The following is a 19,170-nucleotide window of genomic DNA, read 5'->3' on the forward strand; positions in this document are numbered from 1 at the left end:
ACATGATCATCCCATGAACCACCCCATCCCACATCCTCCCATCCCACAGTGCCCTCCACCCACAACAACCTGATCTCTTACAAGGTAAAAGTTTCCTAGCAGCAAGTGACCTCCATCAAGGTAGTACTTTCTGAGCAGCCATGTCGATGAACACTAACACTGTGACCCTGCCACAGGACCTGCCCTGCTTCAAACTAAAGGTCCCTTCCCTGACTGTTAACCTGCCATGTGTGGTACAGCTACTTCGCTTGGACACACAGGATCAGACCACTGCAACGATGGACCCTGCCCTATAGGCCAGAGCCTGGCTCCCTTCAAACGCCTAGTCCCCCTGCCTCCAAACATGCCAGTGCCTTGCTGTGCTGCTGCTTCAGGGCCCAAGTAGGAGGCCCACTCTCTCCAAGCCCAACCCTCTGCACCATTTGAGAGCACGAGTACCACACTCTCCACCCCTGCCTCATTCTATCTGCTATCTTTGCCCGCTAACATCCTCTTTACTGAGTTAGACACAGACAAGTCTTCACCTCAAAACCAAAGATTGAACAACCATACCTGGTGCATGCCATCTTGAAGCTCTCAGGAATAGGGGGGATGAGTTACCTCTGCACGACTGACTTAATCTGTACCAAAAATGGAAACTCTGCTCTGAGGAACTTGGCATCGTCCTGGAAAGAGCAGCCACATGACCAGACTCAATATTCATTGCTCCAACTGCAGTGCACTTAGCCTGCATTGTTGAATCTGCAGGACATACTGCTACAACTTAACAAGACTACTTTGACAGAAAACCCCTGACCTGTGACTTTGATCAGCAGTGGAGTGCAGATGTCACGGGAATACATCACATCCAACACAAACAGTATCTTAACTTAGACAATAACCACTGTTCCTTTATTTGCATTTCATCAATATCATGGAATTCCCTTGCAATTAGAATAACTTTTATTTATACAGCATGTTTAACATAGTCACCAAGCATTTCCCAGGAGCATAATCTGACAAAAACTGACATGAGCCAAAGAAGAAAATATTAGGACAGATGACAAAAAAATTGGTCAGAGGTTTTAAGGAAAGAGAGAGGCGGAGAGTCAGAGAGGTTTAAGAAGAGAATTCCAGAGTTTAGGGCCTAGACACGCCCACCAATGTTGATGTGAAGGAAATATGGGATGCAGAAGAGGGCAGAAATGGAGCAACATGGAAATTCCAAAGCATTGTCGGGCTGGAGGAGATTACAGTGACAGGGAGGAGCGAGAATGTGAAGGGATTTGAACACAAGAGTGAACATTTTAAAATGGAGGTGTATGGAACGCGAGCCAATGTAGGTCAGATGGGTGGCCAACCAAGACAACAGAGGAATAGTTGAGTTTGGAGGCATCAAAAGCATGGATGATGCTTTTAGTAACAGATGGACTTAGGCAGGGACAGGGCATCAATGTGGGAAGATCACCTCAAGGATGCCAATGTTTCAAGATGGCCCTCCACTACCTGGCAACTAAGGATGAGCAATTAATGTTGCTTCATTGGATTTATGAAACCCGCTGAACAAATGGAAAGAGTTTTCAAAAGAGGATGCAACCTTTTTAAGAATTTCAATGTAAAATTATCAGAAGGGTCATAAGATCTCTGCCTAGTGGAAAAATGCTGCAGGTTAAAAGGCCACAAGTCATGTGAAAATCCTAAGATGCATTCAGTTATTATCCCTTCAAGTGAGGCTTTATTGGCAATCCATGCGTATGCACACACTGCAAGGATTTAGTTTTGTTGAAGCATACAACTTGATTTTACACAAGTGTCCTCCATTTGAAAGGGTCTGGTAGTAACCGGTGAATTCTTCGTAATCTTTAAGTGAGTTAATTGTATTTTGGTAGGATGTGGACATTGTGGCTGTGGACTGTGCTAGGGGTTTTTGAGCTGGCTGATGCTCAATTTCCCCGTGCATGCACCACTGTCTCTGCCCTGCTCTCCAAACAGTGCTGCCCATCCCAGGGCTCAGATCCAACAGTGCTCTGTGGGGCTGAACTTAATCGAGGAAAATGTGCTGATGTGCAAGTCAGTGAGAAACCCTGGAGTGGACCATACAACCTGCGAAACGTGGATGATCGGGAGAGGTGGCCATTGAAATTCTTTAATCGGACCTGCAGGTGTACTGGTAATGGGGCTTTCTTATTTCTGCTTATGTAAAAGTAATGGATCTAAACCTTTTATTAACCCTTCTTTCAATTTGATTTTATTATTGTGCTATAATATGTGTTTGAATCTACCTAAACTGAACACTTTATTTCCAATCTATAGTATTTATTGAAATCACATGAAACAGCATTAAATGCCAGACATATACAGTTGTATCAAGTGTACAGCCCAGAAACAGGCCTTTTGGACAATCTGTTCAATGCCAGCATTTATGCTCCATTGGTGTTTCCTTTCACTCTACTTCAATTCACTTCTTCAGAATATTCTTCTATTCCTTTCTTCCTCGTGTGCTTACCTAGCTTCCCCTTAAGTGCATCCATGTTAATCCACTCAATTATGGTAGCATATTGCACATTCTCACCACTTTTTGGATGGAGAAATTTCTCACAATTCCTCATTGGATTTGTTAGTGACTATCTTATATTTTTGGCACCTAGTTGTGGATTCCATCACAAGTAAAAGTATTTTCCTACATTTTCCCACGATAACTCTTTCATTATCTTAAAGTCTTCTATTAGATCACCCCCACTTTTCTGTTTTCTAAAGAGCTCTATCATATTCTGTCCTTCGTGATTAATATATCCTCTAAGTTATGGTATGATCATTGTGAATCCTTTTTGTAGCTTCTCCAATACCTCTAGCCTTTTTATAATACAGAGGCCAGAGATGTGCACAGTACCAAAGGTTATGATGAATGTTTGTTTTTCAGACTGGAGGGAGATATACAGTGGATCAGTACTAGAATCATTTCAAAATCTGCAGATGGTACAAAATTTGGAAGCGTAGTAAACAGTAACTAAGATAGTAATAGACTTCAAGAGGACATAGACTGGTTGAATGGGTGGACACATGGGAGATGAAATTCAGCACAGAGAGATGAAGCGATACATTTTGGTAGAAGTATAAGGAGAAACAATTCAAGCTAAATGGTACAATAACAAAGGGGGTGCAAGGAGACAGAAACCTGGGGCAGGATATTGCCCTTGGTGGAGGTGCTTAGCGGGGGTGGGTGGGGGCAGTCGGGAAGCCGACCCCCACCCGCAATTGGCTCTGCACCGCGATGTCACGTGGGCAGGCCAGTGATGGCCCTCCCTGCATGGATCGCAAGCAGCAGCCCTGAGTGCTACCTGTGTGGGAGAGGGGGAGGAGCAGGCGAGCAGCTCCATGCATCAGGAAGATTGAAGCGCTGTTTAAATAATTAATAAAGACAGTAAAAATTTAATAAAACATGTCCCTTCATGAGATGGGACATGTTTTAAATTCCAAAATAAAGTTTTTATTTAATGTTTATCTGCTTTAGGAAGCCTTATCCTGCTCGTGGATGAGGTTTCCTAAAAAATGTAAAAGCCGCTTGGACGGGCAGAGTAGATTTGAATTTAATTAGATTGTTAATGGCCTTAATAGGCCTTTCAATTATCGGTGGGTGTGCAGCTGACTCCGGCGCCCGTCCCACGAATGGAATATCACGAGAGTGCGCGATGACGTCAGGATGCATGCCCGACATCATCTTGCGCTCAGGCATTTCAGGCACGAGCCTGCACACAAAGTGTAATATTCTGCCCCTGGGGTGCTTGTGAACAAATCTTTGACATTGGCAAGATACATGAACAAAGCAGAGATTCGGGGCTTTATAAATAGAGGAACAGAATGCAAAAACAAGGAAGTTATGCTAAACCTTTATAAAACTTTGGGCTGAATCTTCCTGTTGGCGTGTGGGGGCCCACCCCACACGCCTATGCATAAAATGACGTGCAATGATGTTGGGCGTGCGTCCCGACGTCATTGCACGTCATTTCGCAATTTTGTTCAGCGGACACATGCCGGAGATGACTGCGCGCCCACCAAACTGTCAACGGCCTATTAAGGCCGTTAAAAAAGTAATTTAACTTATTAACAATGCTGCCCATCTAACCTTAAGGTTGGCGGGCAGGCAAAGAGCCCAAGCGGCCCTCACGTTTTTCAGGAAGCCTCATCCGTGGGCAGGATGAGGTTTCCTGAAGATTTTATAAAATAATTAAATACATTTTGCTAACTTCACAAACATGTCCCAGCTCATGTGACACTGTCACATGAGGCGACATGTTTAAATAATTTTCTACTTTATTTTTAAAAAAAGTTTTATTATCTTGTTGCACTCTTTCGCATGCATGTGTGAAAGAGCGCAGGCCCCGACTCTCCCTCCTCCCCCCGCCCGCACAGGTAGCGCTGAGCATTACCAGCTGTGCGTTACGCTGGGTGGGCCTTAATTGGCCCGCCCCTGTAAAATGGCTGCGCGCAGCCGATCGCAGGCGATGATCGGCTCCGTGCCTGCCATTGCCCGCTCCCACCCAGCCAACTCGCCAAAGGAAAAATTCTCCCCATTAGTTCAGCTCCACCTGTGTCTGATTCTGCACACCACACTTTCGGAAGGATGGATGGCTTTGAAGGGGGTACAGAAGAGATTTACTAGAATTGTTCCACAAATGAGGGATTAATATGGATAGACAGGAAAAGCTGGGGGTTGTTCACCTTAGAGCAGAGAAAGCTAAGAAGAGATTTGGTAGAGGTGTTTAAAATCATGGAGGAGTTAGATAGAGTAAGTAAAGAGAAACTTTTTCTATGATATAAGGATTGACAACAAGAGGGCACAGATTTAAAGATCCAGGGATGACATGAGGCAAACCTTTTTAATGCAATGAGTGATTAGGATTTGGGATGCGCTACCTGATAAAATGGTGGATACGGATTCAATGGCAGCTTTCAAAAGGGAATTGGTTAAATGCTTGAAGGAGAAAAAAATTGCAGGGATATAGGGAAAGAGTAGTGGAGTGGGGCTAACTAGATGGCTCTTAGAAACAGCTGGTGAAGAGCTATGGACCAAATGGCCTCCTTTTGTGTTATATTATTCCGTGGTTCTATATGGTTCTGTGATCTTCAGGTTTATGTTTTCACTAGACTTTTGAGCAGTTAGCAGCTTCCCTGATTTCAGAAAATTCTGATGTAAAGGCAGTGGGATGGGGTAAGAGTTAAAAACCTTCTTAGAGATAGAGTAGGAAAAGCAGCATAGGTTGGAGAGGAGAGTCCAGCATGATTCTAGAATGATACAGCTCACCAGATATTACCAACAACAATACTTTGCATTTATATAGCAGCTTTAACATAATAACATTTTTGAAGGCACTTCATAGCATGGGCCCTGGCCTGCTATCCTCTGGGCACAGATGGTACTTATATTATAATGATTCTGTACAAACACAACAAAATTATTGCCAAGATAGCTGGTGAAATTATTCAAGAGTGAACTTGAAAAAAAAACAAGCATTGTTCCTTTCTTTTGTGGGTTTTCAAGACCATTGCTGAAGAGTGCAGGCTGAACTGTTTCTAAAGGCGGCACAGAATTTTCCAAATAGTTCAACTGCTTACATATTTACATGAGTTTTACACTAATGCCAGTATCAATGCTTAAGCGAATAAGATGATCTGGGAATCCTACATATAACTTGCTCTGCAGATGCAAAGATTTTCTTCAAGGGGCACAGATGTTGTAAAGCCCAGGCCTAAACCTGGAGACTGATATTTGACTATGAGTGGGAAACCATCAGTTCAGGAGCCTCATTGGAGTTTAGGGACTAGAAGATTTGATAGACCTATTAGTCATGAGGTTCAAGAGGAATGAAGGAATGGAGGAAATTTCTTTTTTAAGATTAGAACTGGATGGCACCAATGCAAAATACTGCAGATGCTGGAAATCTGAAATAGAAACGGAAAATGCTGGAAATATTCAGCATGTCAGATAGTATCTGTGGAGAGAGAAACAGATGATGAGATTGTTTTAGTGGGATTGCTTTACAAAATATGATTTTCTACGGGGTAATCTTCAAGAAGTGAATACGAGAAAGTAGTTAGAGGAACTGACAAAGTAAAAGGAATATGGCATGAGAACAGGGATTGCAGGTGAGGAAAAGGTCTAGGAAATGAACAGAATTTCTGGGCTAATCAGGAATAAATGAGAATTTATTGATGAATAGATTGGGAGCATTCAGAACAGCAAAGGGCTTACATTAGCACCAGGCTGATTAGCAGAAGAAAAGAAAGACCCATTTCAGTGTTCACTAAGAATGGTATTTTCAGCAGAATGAAAATTAAAAGTTGATTCTGCTGAATAAGCAGAAATGCATTATTAAGTTTGGGAGCAATACAGACAACAAATGAATTCAGTGCCCCATATTAAACGGGTGGGATGATGTTGAGCAGTGTTGGCAGCTGCAATGTCCATGACGGTGTATCCTCCCAGTTGAATGAGATCTGTAATGACAGTTTATATTTAAAAAATCATAATAATTACTATGAAGTGATCATTCTCTGTAACTTGTGAAAATTTTCTCTTCACTAAAATAGGAAACTATGCCGGGTATAACTGTGCTGAGTGCAAATTTGGATGGACTGGCCAAAACTGTGAGCTGAGAAAAACACCAGTGGTTAGAAAAAATATCCTTTCACTGACCCCAATGGAGCAACAGCAGTTCTTGGATGCATTGGACCAAGCCAAAACTACAATCCACCCAGATTATGTAATTGCTACTCAGCACTGGCTGAGTTTACTTGGGCCTAATGGAACTCAACCACAAGTAGCAAATGTCACGATATATAATTATTTTGTGTGGCTTCATTACTACTCCACAAGAGACACACTACTGGGTTAGTTGTACTTTTTAAAATTAACGGTTATCAAGTGTAGCTTAGCTTCTAGAGCTCCTGTCTATATTATCAATTTTATTTTGAAGTAAACTTGGTAAGAATTTAGCTGTGGTGTGAAATGAGTAATTAATTTGCATCTCCTAGTAGAATACTTACATGTTTACCTATGCTGTTGTATTGTGACAATGAACATGCTGTGCGAATGTATTTACATCACTCTTGTTTGCTGTGTGACAGTTAAAGGATATCTCCTCCCTAACCTTTCCGGAACTCTATGTTTTTGCCATTAATTACTTCTCTGCAAACATAAGTATATGAATGGGCCATTGAGCCCTTGTGCCAGTCCTGTCATTCAACTAGAGCATGCCTGATCAGTATCTTAGCTCCATTGATTTGCCTTTGTTCGATATCCACTGATACTCTTACCTAACAAAAATCCATCAATCTTAGTGTTGAAAGTTTCAATTGACCCAGAATCTACAGTCTTTTGGGCCAGACACTTCCATATTTCTACTACGCTTTGCGTGAATAAGTGCTTCCTGATTTTGCTCCCGAATGGTCCTACTCTAATTTTGAGATTATGTCCCTTTGTTCTGGATTTCCCCACCAGAGAAAGTAGTTTCTCTGCATCTGCTCTACTGAATCTTTTTATCAGTCTAAATGCCTCAACTATATATTCCTCAATCTTCCATACTCAGTAGATTACAAACCAAGTTTAATGAAACTTGTCTTAATAAAATAGCTGTTTGATTAAGTATTGTTTTGGTGAATCGGCACTGCTGTCTCTGATCAGTTTGCATTTGTCCAAGTGCTCAGTCATTCTGTATTAATGATAAATTCTACTAACTACCCCACCCACCCCATTTCTTTCAAGTGGAATTTTGTTAAATTCTCATAGGGCTGAATCTTACCTATGTCGGGCGGACTGGGAGCGATCGGTTGCACGCCACCATTTTATGTAGGCGGGCCAATTAAGGCCCGCCCAGCATAATACGCATTCCATAGCACTCAGCGCTACCTGTGCGGGTGGTGGGAGGAGGGAAAATCACACATACGCACGAAAGAGCGCAGCAATCTCCTTGAGGCACGGAGCTGCCTCAGGGAGATTAAGTACATAATGAAATGTTTTTGTAAATAAAGTGAAAAATCATTTGGACATGTCCCCTCATTTGACAGTGTCACATGAGCTGGGACATGCTTGTGAATTATGAAAAATGTATTTATTTATTTTATTTAACCTTCAGGAAACCTCATCCTGCCCTTGGATGAGGTTATCTGAAAAATGCAAAGGCCGCTTGGGCTCTTCGCCTGCCCGCCAACCTTAAGGTTGGATGGGCAGCGTTGTCAACAACTTTAATTGCTTTTTTAATGGCCTTAATAGGCTGTTGACAGTTCAGCGGGCGCTCAGCCAGCTCTGCTGCGTGCCCACCGTATGAAATATCGAAATGATGTGAGATGACATCGGGATGCACACCCAGTGGCATCGCGCGTCATTTTACGTGTCGGCGTGTCGGACTCGCCCCCGCACACCGACGGCAATATTCTGCCCAAAATTACATTAAATTGTTACCTGCACCGTTCAGACATAAAAAAATGTTTGTGAAACAAGTTTGAATTCCCCGTGAGTCAGTACAGATTCAAGTTCAACAGTTTAGTCACTTCTTACCTTCTTAGAATGCTTTGTTTTTGTGCAACAGCTTCTTGCATTTTAGACTCAAGAACAAATAGTTAATGTTTCATTTGCCGACATCAGCTGTATAAGCAAATCTTGCACCAATATTAGATAAGTGTAAATGATTGAACAACGTCTCTCTTTCTCTATCTCTCAGCTTGACTTGCTTTCCCAAGTGAAAACTAAGTTAATAGATTTTTATTAAAAAATTTAATTAAAATTCAATTTAAAATCACAATACACTTTACATTCAATTCATTTTCAAAAACTCACTTCACTCACTCACTTTTCTAGAACCGCTTTATCCAATTCAGGGTCATGGGGAGTTGGAGCCTATCCTGAAAGGCAATGGGCACTAGATGGGGTACACCCAGGACATCACAGGGAATACACTCACACTAAAGGACAATTTAACCGTAGCCAATCCACCTAACCAGCATGTCTTTGGACAGTGGGAGGAAACCAGAGCACCCAGCGGAAACCCATGCGGACACGGGGAGAACGTGCAAACTCCACACAGACAGACACCTGGGGTCAGGACCAAACCCACATCACTGGAGTTGTTAGGCAGCAGCACTAACCACTGCGCCACTATGCCACCCCAGTTTCAAAAACTATCTTTAATAATTTCATATAGTTTTCAGGCCACTTTCCTTGCTTTTGGCTTGTACATTCTTTATCCCTTCAGTACTGATTTGCCATTATTTAACTTAAATCACACAACAAAGTGATGGCAAAAAAGTTATATTTACAGGAAGCAAATGTGACAAAAAAAAGTGTGTTAGATGCAATTCTCTTGATATATTAGAAAATAATACATTAAAGACACATTAGTCTTTTGTAATCCTTGTTCATTCTATCTAAGGTTTCAAGATGTAAATACTAACAGCCATTTAATAGAAATGTTAAAATCTTGTTAGTTAATAAAGTTGGTAAACTGATTTTCAATTATAAAATACAATTTGAATGTTATTATATTTGTAACAAGAAAGTAGTCTGACAGAAAACTCTTTGGGATAACATGCAAATAGAATTCCCACATACGGGCTGGGATTTTCCGTGCCTGCTGGCGTCAGACGTGTTCAGTGGCATGAGCGGACAATATGGCAAGAAGGCCAAAAATTGGTTTCACAACATCATGAAACCAGTTTGTGATTGTCCACTCAGCCCGTTGTTGGTGGGCCGCGATACCTGCCATTGGACGTCGGGAACCTTATTGTAATACATCAGCATATCATTATAAGGCCAGCCCGCTGGACTCACTGCGCCCCCCACAACTTACTGGATCATCTGCCTACATCGGCGGGAAAACACGACGGTGCAGAACACATCTTGACAACTGTGACATGCAAAAGTCGGGACTCACTGCCAGGGTCTTGCTCACGTTGCAGACATCCGAGGAGCAGAAGATGCTGGACCCTGACAGCAACGGGATCCTGGAGGAATGTCTATGGCTACTGGGTGGATTCTCATGGATGAGGTTCTGTGAAGCAGTTCATGGAAGTTGGAAAGTCACCTTTGATGCTCACAACGGATGATGGTCGAGGGGGTGGAAAGGAAGGTCTAGGATTGGCTGGGGGAGGAACAGGTGTTGGGGGGGTGAAGTTTGGAGGGGGAATGAAGGTGTCGGGGGTGAGGTTGGGAGGGGGGAATGAAGGTGACAGGGGGTGAGGTTGGTAGGTGGGCGGGAATACAGGAAGAGGGGGTAACAGGAGAAGATAGCAACAGGGGAGGTAGGTACAAAGGGGCTGGAAGGTATAAGGGAAGGAGTTCGGAGGGGGGAAGGAGTGCAGAGAAAGGAAGGAGTCCAGGGGAAGGAAGGAATGCGGAGAGGGGAGGGGGTCTGGGGGGAGGAAGGAGTGTGGAGAGGGGAGGGAGTCCGATGGGAGAAAGGAGTGCAGAGAGGAGGATGGAGTCTGAGGAGGAAAGGAATGTGCAGAAGGGAGGGAGGAACTAGCCAGGAAGGGAGAAGGAGTAAAACTGGAGGAAGAACTGAGGTGTGTGTCTCTGCGCTGGTGCAGGGTGTGTGTAAGCGCTGTGACAGGTCTTCCAGGCTGCTTATTTCCAGCTCTTCAATGGGGGAGGTGTCCTCTTGGCTGGAGGTGAGGACGTGGATGGAGCTGAGGGACTGGCTGGCTGAGGGCGTCAGTCGCTTGCCAGTTCCGTGTGAACCAATGTAGAGATAAGTAGTGCATGCCAGCAGAGTCAAAAGCATGAGAGAGAGAGAACACTCACATTTGCGTTGAGAGAGGGATGATGTGGTGCATGATCCTTATGAGGGTGTTCTCCACTGACATCACCATCACCACAAGCATGGTCCATGTCCTCACTAGTCAGCGTGATGGAACACTCCTCAAAGTGAGTGAGGGCCACTCTACTACCCCCCACCCCCCACCCCACCCCCCACCCCCCCCCCACCACCCCCACCCCCGCCACCCTCACTCCCTGGTCTGGGAACTCTCCCTGCTGTTGTGAGCCAGCTTCTCCTGCATGAAAACAGATAGAGCGAGTGTGAGCAGGACACATGGCACTGCGTGGAATGTTTGTGTGGTGTGCGGAGCCATGTACAGGATGAGGACGTGAGTGCGAGAGGGAATGAAGATGTTGGGGATGTGGGGGTGTGTGTGAGAGTTAGTGGTGTTGTCCCTTGAGCTGTGAGTGTGAATATGTGATGGGTTTGTGAGTGTGTGAGTTGAGAATGATCAGAAGAGTGAATTATCCTGGTGGAACAGATGAGACCATTCATCCTGTTGCTGTACTGGGTGGCTGTCCTCTTTTGTAGGGCTTTGGCGCTGACCACCGCTGCCACAGCCTCCCAAGTTGGATTAGTGAGGTTGCTGCCCATCCTGTGGCCAGAACGGGGGTACAGGACATCACGGCGAGCCTCCACTGTGCCTACATAGAAACATAGAAAATAGGAGCAGGAGTAGGCCATTTGGCCCTTCGAGCCTGTTCCACCATTCATTATGATCATGGCTGATCATCCAACTCAATAGTCTGCTCCCGCTTTCTCCCCATATCCTTTGATCCCTTTCGCCCCAAGAGCTATATCTAACTCCTTCTTGAAAACATACAATGTTTTGGCCTCAACTACTTCCTGTGGTAGGGAATTCCACAGGCTCACCACTCTCTGGGTGAAGAAATTTCCCCTCATCTCAATCCTAAATGGTCTACCCCGCATCCTCAGACTGTGACCCCTGGCTCTGGACTCCCCCACCAACGGAACATCCTTCCTGCATCTACCCTGTCTAGTCCTGTTAGAATTTTATAGGTTTCTATGAGATTCCCCCCTCATTCTTCTGAACTCCAGTGAATATAATCCTAACCAACTCAATCTCTCCTCATATGTCAGTCCTGCCATCCCAGGAATCAGTCTGGTAAACCTTCGCTGTATTCCCTCTGTAGCAAGAACATCCTTCCTCAGATAAGGAGACCAAAACTGCACACAATATCCCAGGTGTGGTCTCACCAAAGCCCTGTATAATTGCAGCAAGACATCCCTGCCCCTGTACTCGAATCCTCTGGCTATGAAGGCCAACATACCATTTGCCTTCTTTACCACCTGCTGCACCTGCATGCTTACCTTCAGCGACTGGTGTATGAGGATACCCAGGTCTCATTGTACATTCCCCTCTCTCAATTTATAGCCATTCTGATAATAATCTGCCTTCCTGTTTTTGCTACCAAAGTGGATAACCTCACATTTATCCACATTATACTGCATCTGCCACGCATTTGCCCACTCACTCAGCTTGTCCAAATCACACTGAAGCATCTCTGCATCCTCCTCACAATTCACCCTCCCACCCATCTTTGTGTCAACTGCAAATCTGGAGATATTACATTAAGTTCCCTCATCTAAATCATTAATATATATTGTGAATAACTGGGGTCCCAGTACCGATCCCTGCGGTACCCCTCTAGTCACTGCCTGCCATTCGGAAAAAGACCCGTTTATTCCTACTCTTTGTTTCCTGTCTGCCAACCAGTTTTCTATCCATCCCAGTACATTACCCCCAATCCCATGCACTTTAAAAGCTCTTGAGGGATGCGTCATTGAACCTGGAGGCTGCAGTCTTTTTGCCTTTCAGGGCTATGTCTTCTTTGCAGCAGTCGTGGGCTGGAAGCAGTGAGAGGTGTGCGCGCAGCTGGACTTCAAATATAGCGCCTGGTGTGCTGAAGTGGCAAGGTGATGGCATGGCGGGTGAATGGGAGCCTGCTGACATGGAAATGGCGTGTTTCCCGGGAATGCATAATTAATGCGGCAGGTTTTGGATGGTATGGCATGAAAAGCTGCTATTGTGGCCGACTGATAAAATGTCGTTTTACCCCCCTGCTACCACACTTTGTGCAAATCTGGGATGATTCTGCCCCTGGTTTAAAAATGTTTCCATCAGGGGAGGCTAAATTTCGATAGGTTTTGCAAGCTCCATAAACAATGGTAATAATCAGGGGCAGAATTTTCCCCCCGTTGTGGGGGACGTTCAGGAGCGGGTTCATGCAGGCGCGGCTCCGATCAGCGCCCCCGATCGGGGGCACGCCACCATTTTACATGGGCGGGCCAATTAAGGCCCGCCCAGCGTGACGTGAATGATCAGGCTATTGGGAGGCTATTTTATATACATACACATACACATACAGATGGCATTGACTCGCATATTAAACAATCGACTTGAGCCAAGATGAAGTATATAGATGGCTAGCTTAAAACAACAACCCTTGATTGCAAGGTCAACTAATATCTCACTCAAGAATACATGTTTGCAGAATTTACAGTAATTAAAATACTGCTAAGTCAGGTCCTCATGGTTGGAGACTCACCTGCTGAGGCTACGACAGCATTTAAAAAAACTAAAAGATGATCAACATCTTAATTCAGACTGTTTGCAATGATCAGGGCAGGTTTACAATTATTTTGACAAGAGCTCAAAGAGGGCTGATGGGTGCATTTGGCTTCAGTTGTCCCTATGTGCTCCCTATGTGAGCGGGTGGGGGGATTCCCTAAGCTGAGAGTGCGCCCTTTCACGCATGCGTGTGAAAGGGCGCTCTCATCTCCCTGAGGCTAAGTGCTGCCTCAAAGAGATCGGCGCCAAATTCAGAAGTGTTAAAAATAGAAAAATAAGATTTCCCTGACATGTCTCCTCATGTGACACTGTCACATGAGTTGGGACATGTCCATCAATTTTAATTAAACATTTATTAAATTTTTAAAAACCTACATGAAACCTCATCCCGCCCTTGGATGAGGTTTCATGCTTTTTCTGAAGCCCGCCAGGGCTCTCGGCCTGCCCGCCAACCTTAAGGTTGGACGGGCAGGTCCTTTAACTAGTACAATTACTTTTTAAATGGCCTCAATTGGCCATTGATGGGCAGGCTCACAGCTGATTCGACTGCGTCCCTGCCGCCCTGAAAATTGCAATAATGCGGGGTGACGTCAGGAGTTCCACCCGACATGATCCCACGTCAGTTTACGCGTTAGTAAGCGGGTCCCGCCCCCGCACACCAACCAGGAAATTTTTGCGGTTCAATTTAGCCCTTCATTTTTCATGCATTTCCTGTTATAGTTTAAAGTCAGAAACTTATGAAGCTGGATGATTATTCAGTTTAATGCTGCCTCATTAATATACAGCATGAAATGGATTTCAACATTCAATCTCAACTCCAAAGGATTTGGATAACATTAAAAACATTGTTATATTCCTTCCTAAGGCACACTTGCCATTTCAGAAGACCCATTTTGATAGTATGACTGAAAACTAATGAATACAGTCGCACTGTTTGCTCTCACAAATCCTAGATAACGCATAATGCATCTTAAACAAGATTGATCTTTCAAGACTGTGTTTTTGTTGAAGGAGTACTCTTTTCAGTAGCCCTGTAAAGTATACTTTAAATAAAAGTCAGAATGATCATGTTTTTATAAATATGTGGATCTTGCTGAAGGATATTTTGCTGAGTCCTTTATGTACAATTGGCTTGGATTTACTGTTGCAGTCACCATAGTGATTTACTAATTTTCACTTTCGTTTGATAAATTTAGTTAATATGTTTTTTCTTACATTTTTCTTTATTGTTACAGGACCTGGTCGTGCATTTAAAGCTATTGATTTTTCTCACCAAGGTCCTGCTTTTCTTACCTGGCATCGATACCATTTAATGTTGCTGGAAAGAGATTTACAGGTTGGGCAGTGCCATAATCTTGCTTAGCTCAATGATTGTGGTGAATTGTTTTAACTTTCAAATGGGTTTAACAGATGGGAAATAAAAAGAGGGGAGGGTGGACATGAGTTCAGAAAATAATGTTACAATTTGTACACCCCTCTACCTTTGAGGATTCTTAATATGCCTTGTTTCATATCTCCAGTTCAAAAATTTTATAAATTAATGGGACAGGATTTTTCAGGTTGTGGGGTTTTCCACTCGGCCACCAGAAGAGTTCATGGGGAATGCATCCCCACCAATCACTGCAGCTCCACAGCCAGTTAATGCTCTGAGGGGCATTAATAGGCTGGAGATGGGATTTTCACTTCTTACTTATGTGAAAGTCCCAACTCAGAGAGCTAACAGCCTATCTGATTGGCCAGGGGATGCATCTGTCCATGACAGTATCGGTAGGAGTGACCACCGCACAGTCATTGTGGAGACAAAGTCCCACCTTCACATCGTGTTGTGTAGCACTACCACCGTGCTAAATGGGATAGATTTTGAACAGATCTAGCAACTCAAGACTGGGTATCCATGAGGTGCTGTGGGCCATCAGCAGCAGCAGAATTGTGCTCGAACACAATCTGTAACCTCATGTCCTGGCATATCCCCCATTCTACCATTACCATCAAGCCAGGGGATCACAGAATCACACAGTGCAGAAGAGGTCCTTCGGCCCATCGAGTCTGCACCAACACATGAGAAACAACTGACCTACCTACCTAATCCCATTTACCAGCACTTGGCCCATAGCCTTGAATGTTATGACGTGCCAAGTGCTCATCCAGGTACTTTTTAAAGGATGTGAGGCAACCTGCCTCCACCACCCTCACAGGGAGCGCATTCCAGACCGTCACCATCCTCTGGGTAAAAAAGTTTTTCCTCACATCCCCCCTAAACCTCCTGCCTCTCACGTTGAACTTGTGTCCCCCCGTGACTGACTCTTCAACTGAGGGGAATAGCTGCTCCCTATCCACCCTGTCCATGCCCCTCATAATCTTGTACACCTCAATCAGGTTGCCCCTCAGTCTTCTCTGCTCCAATGAAAACAACCCAAGTCTACCCAACCTCTCTTCATAACTTAAATGTTTCATCCCAGGAAACATCCTGGTGAATCTCCTCTGCCCCCACCTCCAGTGCAATCACATCCTTCCTATAATGTAGCGACCAGAACTGCACACAGTACTCCAGCTGTGGCCTCACCAAGGTTCTATACAACTCCAGCATGACCTCCCTACTTTTGTAAACTATGCCTCGATTGATAAAGGCAAGTGTCCCATATGCCTTTTTCACCACCCCACCAACATGCCCCTCCGCATTCAGAGATCTATGGACACACATGCCAAGATTCCTTTGTTCCTTAGAACTTCCTAGTGTCATGCCGTTCATTGAATACTTCCTTGTCAAATTACTCCTTCCAAAGTGTATCATCTCACACTTTTCAAGGTTAAATTCCATCTACCACTTATCTGCCCATTTGACCATCCCGTCTATGTCTTCCTGTAGCCCAAGACACTCTGGTTCAATGAAGGGTGCAGGAGGGCATGCCAGGAGCAACACTAGGCATGTCTAAAGATGAGGTGTCAACCTGGTGAAGCTATAACACAGGACTACTTGTGTGCCAAACAGCATAAGCAGCAAGTGATAGTTAGAGCTAAGCGATCCCACAACCAATGAATCAGATCTAAGTTCTGCAGTCCTGCCGTATCCAGCCATGAATGGTGGTGGACAACTAAACAACTCACTGGAGGAGGAGGCTCCACAAATATTCCCATCCACTATGATGGGGGAGCCCAGCACATCAGTGCAAAAGATAAGGCTAAAGCATTCGCAACAGTCTTCAGCCAGAAGTGCCGAGTGGCTGATCCATCTCGGTCTCCTCCAAAGGTCCCCAGCATCACAGTTTCCAGTCTTCAGCCAATTTTATTCACTCCACGTGATATCAAGAAATGGCTGAAGGCATTGGATACTGCAAAGGCTATGGGCCCTGACAATATTCCAGCAATAGTACTGAAGACTTGTGCTCCAGAACTTGCCATGTCTCTAGCCAAGCTGTTCCAGTACAGCTACAACACTGGCATCTACCCAACTATGTGGAAAATTGCTCAGGTATGTCCTGTACACAAAAAGCAGGACAAGTCCAACCTGGCCAATTACCGCCCCATCAGTCTACTCTCGATCATCAGTAAAGTAATGGAAGGGGTCATCAACAGTGCTATCAAGCAGCACTTGCTTAGCAATAACCTGCGCACTGACGCCCAGTTTATGTTCCGCCGGAGCCATTCAGCTCCTGACCTCATTACAGCCTTAGTTCAAACATGGACAAAAGAGCTGAATTCCCGAGGTGAGGTGGGAGTGACTGTCCTTGACATCAAGGCAGCATTTGACCAAATGTGGCATCAAGGAGCCCTAGCAAAACTGGATCCTGGTTGGAGTCATACCTACCAGAAAGTAAGATGATTGTGGTTGTTGGAAGTCAGTCATCTCAGCTCTAGGACATCACTGCAGGAGTTCCTCAGGGTAGTGTCCTAGGCCCAATCATCTTCAGCTGCTTCTTCAATGACTTTCCTTCCATCATAAGGTCAGAAGTGGGGATGTTCGCTGATGATTGCACAATGTTCAGCACCATTCACGACGCCTCAGATACTGAAGCAGTCCATGTCCAAATGCAGCAAGACCTGGACAATATCCAGGCTTGGGCTGACAGGTGGCAAATAATATTTGCACCAAGCAAATGTCAGGCAATGACCATCTCCAACAAGAGAGAATCCAACCATCGTCCCTTGATGTTCAATGGCATTACCATCACTAAATCCCCCACTATTAACATCTTGGGGTTATTATTGACCAGAAACTGAACTGGACTAGCCATATAAATACAGTGGCTGCAAGAGCAGGTCAGAGGCTAGGAATCATACGATGAGTAACTCACCTCCTGACTCCCAAAAGCCAATCCACCATCTAGAAGATACAAGGCAGAAGTGTAATGGAATACTCCCCACTTGCCTGGTTGAGTGCAGCTCCCACAACGCTGAAGAAGATGGACACCATCCAGGACAAAGCAGTCCGCTTGATTGGCACCACATCCACAAAGATTCACTCCCTCCGCCACCGACGCACAGTAGCAGCAATTTGTACCATCTACAAGATGCACTGCAGGAATTCACCAAAGCCCCTTCGACCACACCTACCAAACCCATGACCGCTACCATCTAAAGGGACAAGGGCAGCAGATAGATGGGAACACCTTCACCTGGAAGTTCCCCTTCAAGTCACTCACCATCCTGACTTGGAAATATATCACCATTCCTTCACTGTCATTGGGTCAAAATCCTGGAACTCCCTAACAGCACTGTGTGTGTACCTTTAGCACATGGACTGCAGCGGTTCAATAAGGCAGCTCACCACCACCTTCTCAAAGGCAACTAGGGATGGGCAATAAATGCTGGCCCAGCCAGCAAAGCCCACATCCTGTGAATGATTAAAAAAAAAGCAGCTATGTTTTCCCAACAACACCAGCACCAGCAGAGGCCAGGGCTTGGACTACAATCAGTCCTGTTATGAACAGGGTGGGGATTAATTTAGACAGCACTAATTTCTCCTCTCATCACCCATCTATAAAAATAAAGGTGTTTTTGATTTGCTTTCCCCTTTATAAGCAGCAGCTTATATCCACACCCTTAATTTTGGTGTGATCCAATTTTCTATTAATAGCCCCACAGAAAAATTGAGATAGGATGAACTCAAAAGAATAGCTAATTTGCACACACTCAAATCACAGGAGGAGGGTTGCAAAGTTGCCTCCTTTGCATTTATACTGTAAAAGAGGAATAGAAAAAAGAAAGATTTATGGTGCAGAGATCACCAAGAAAAAAAAAATATTGTTTCACGAGAATTCCAGAGTCCAGAATTTGAAGTCCAATGAGGTATTCTTTCACGGAGGTTGGTGAGCTGAAAACCAATGCTGCTTAATTCACTTTTCTAGTGGTGTTAACTTCACACAATGAGATAGGCATACAGAGATGAATCTGTCTTTAAAGTGATGGTACAGAAATTTCAGCAGAAACAGTGTTGATGAGGCCAGGTGTCCAACCTATGCCAGAGCTCCTTGTCTGTGATGCTGCTAGTGGTAAAATGGCAGACTGAGACTTTGCAGTACAGCAAGGCAATTTACTGGTTCCACAAACCAGAGGTCCATGTCACATGACTCCCACCTCTTCACACTAATGACAAAGGGTGTATATCCCTCATCTGGGTCCCTGAGACTGTTGAATGTCTCAATCATTAAGAATTGAAAGGAAAGTCCTTTGTCTTAGCAGACAAGTAGACTCCTGTTGGCCAGTTGGGGTAATGAATTGCAGATGGACTTTGTGTAGCTCTCTTTGAATTTGGTCTGTTCAGCCCACCATGTGGTTTCTCACAGATAA

The 19,170-nt window shown here is 44.5% G+C and overlaps 1 protein-coding gene across 3 annotated transcripts in view; it reads left to right on the plus strand.

The window, feature by feature from the left end:
* The first annotated feature begins 1,742 nt into the window (after positions 1–1,742).
* dct (dopachrome tautomerase) overlaps positions 1,743–19,170 on the plus strand; it is a 43,236-nt gene continuing 25,808 nt past the window's right edge. For all 3 annotated transcript variants that reach the window (XR_013577151.1, XM_078545919.1, XM_078545920.1), the window contains exons 1-3: positions 1,743–2,149; positions 6,568–6,867; positions 14,619–14,719. Coding sequence is in view for 2 of the 3 variants with exons in the window: in XM_078545919.1 (XP_078402045.1) it covers positions 1,870–2,149; positions 6,568–6,867; positions 14,619–14,719 (681 nt within the window). In the remaining variant the exon portion in view is untranslated. The remainder of the gene's footprint in view (positions 2,150–6,567; positions 6,868–14,618; positions 14,720–19,170) is intronic.

This window comes from Cetorhinus maximus, chromosome 7 (assembly GCF_964194155.1).
Source record: "Cetorhinus maximus chromosome 7, sCetMax3.hap1.1, whole genome shotgun sequence".
Lineage (NCBI taxonomy): Eukaryota > Metazoa > Chordata > Chondrichthyes > Lamniformes > Cetorhinidae > Cetorhinus > Cetorhinus maximus.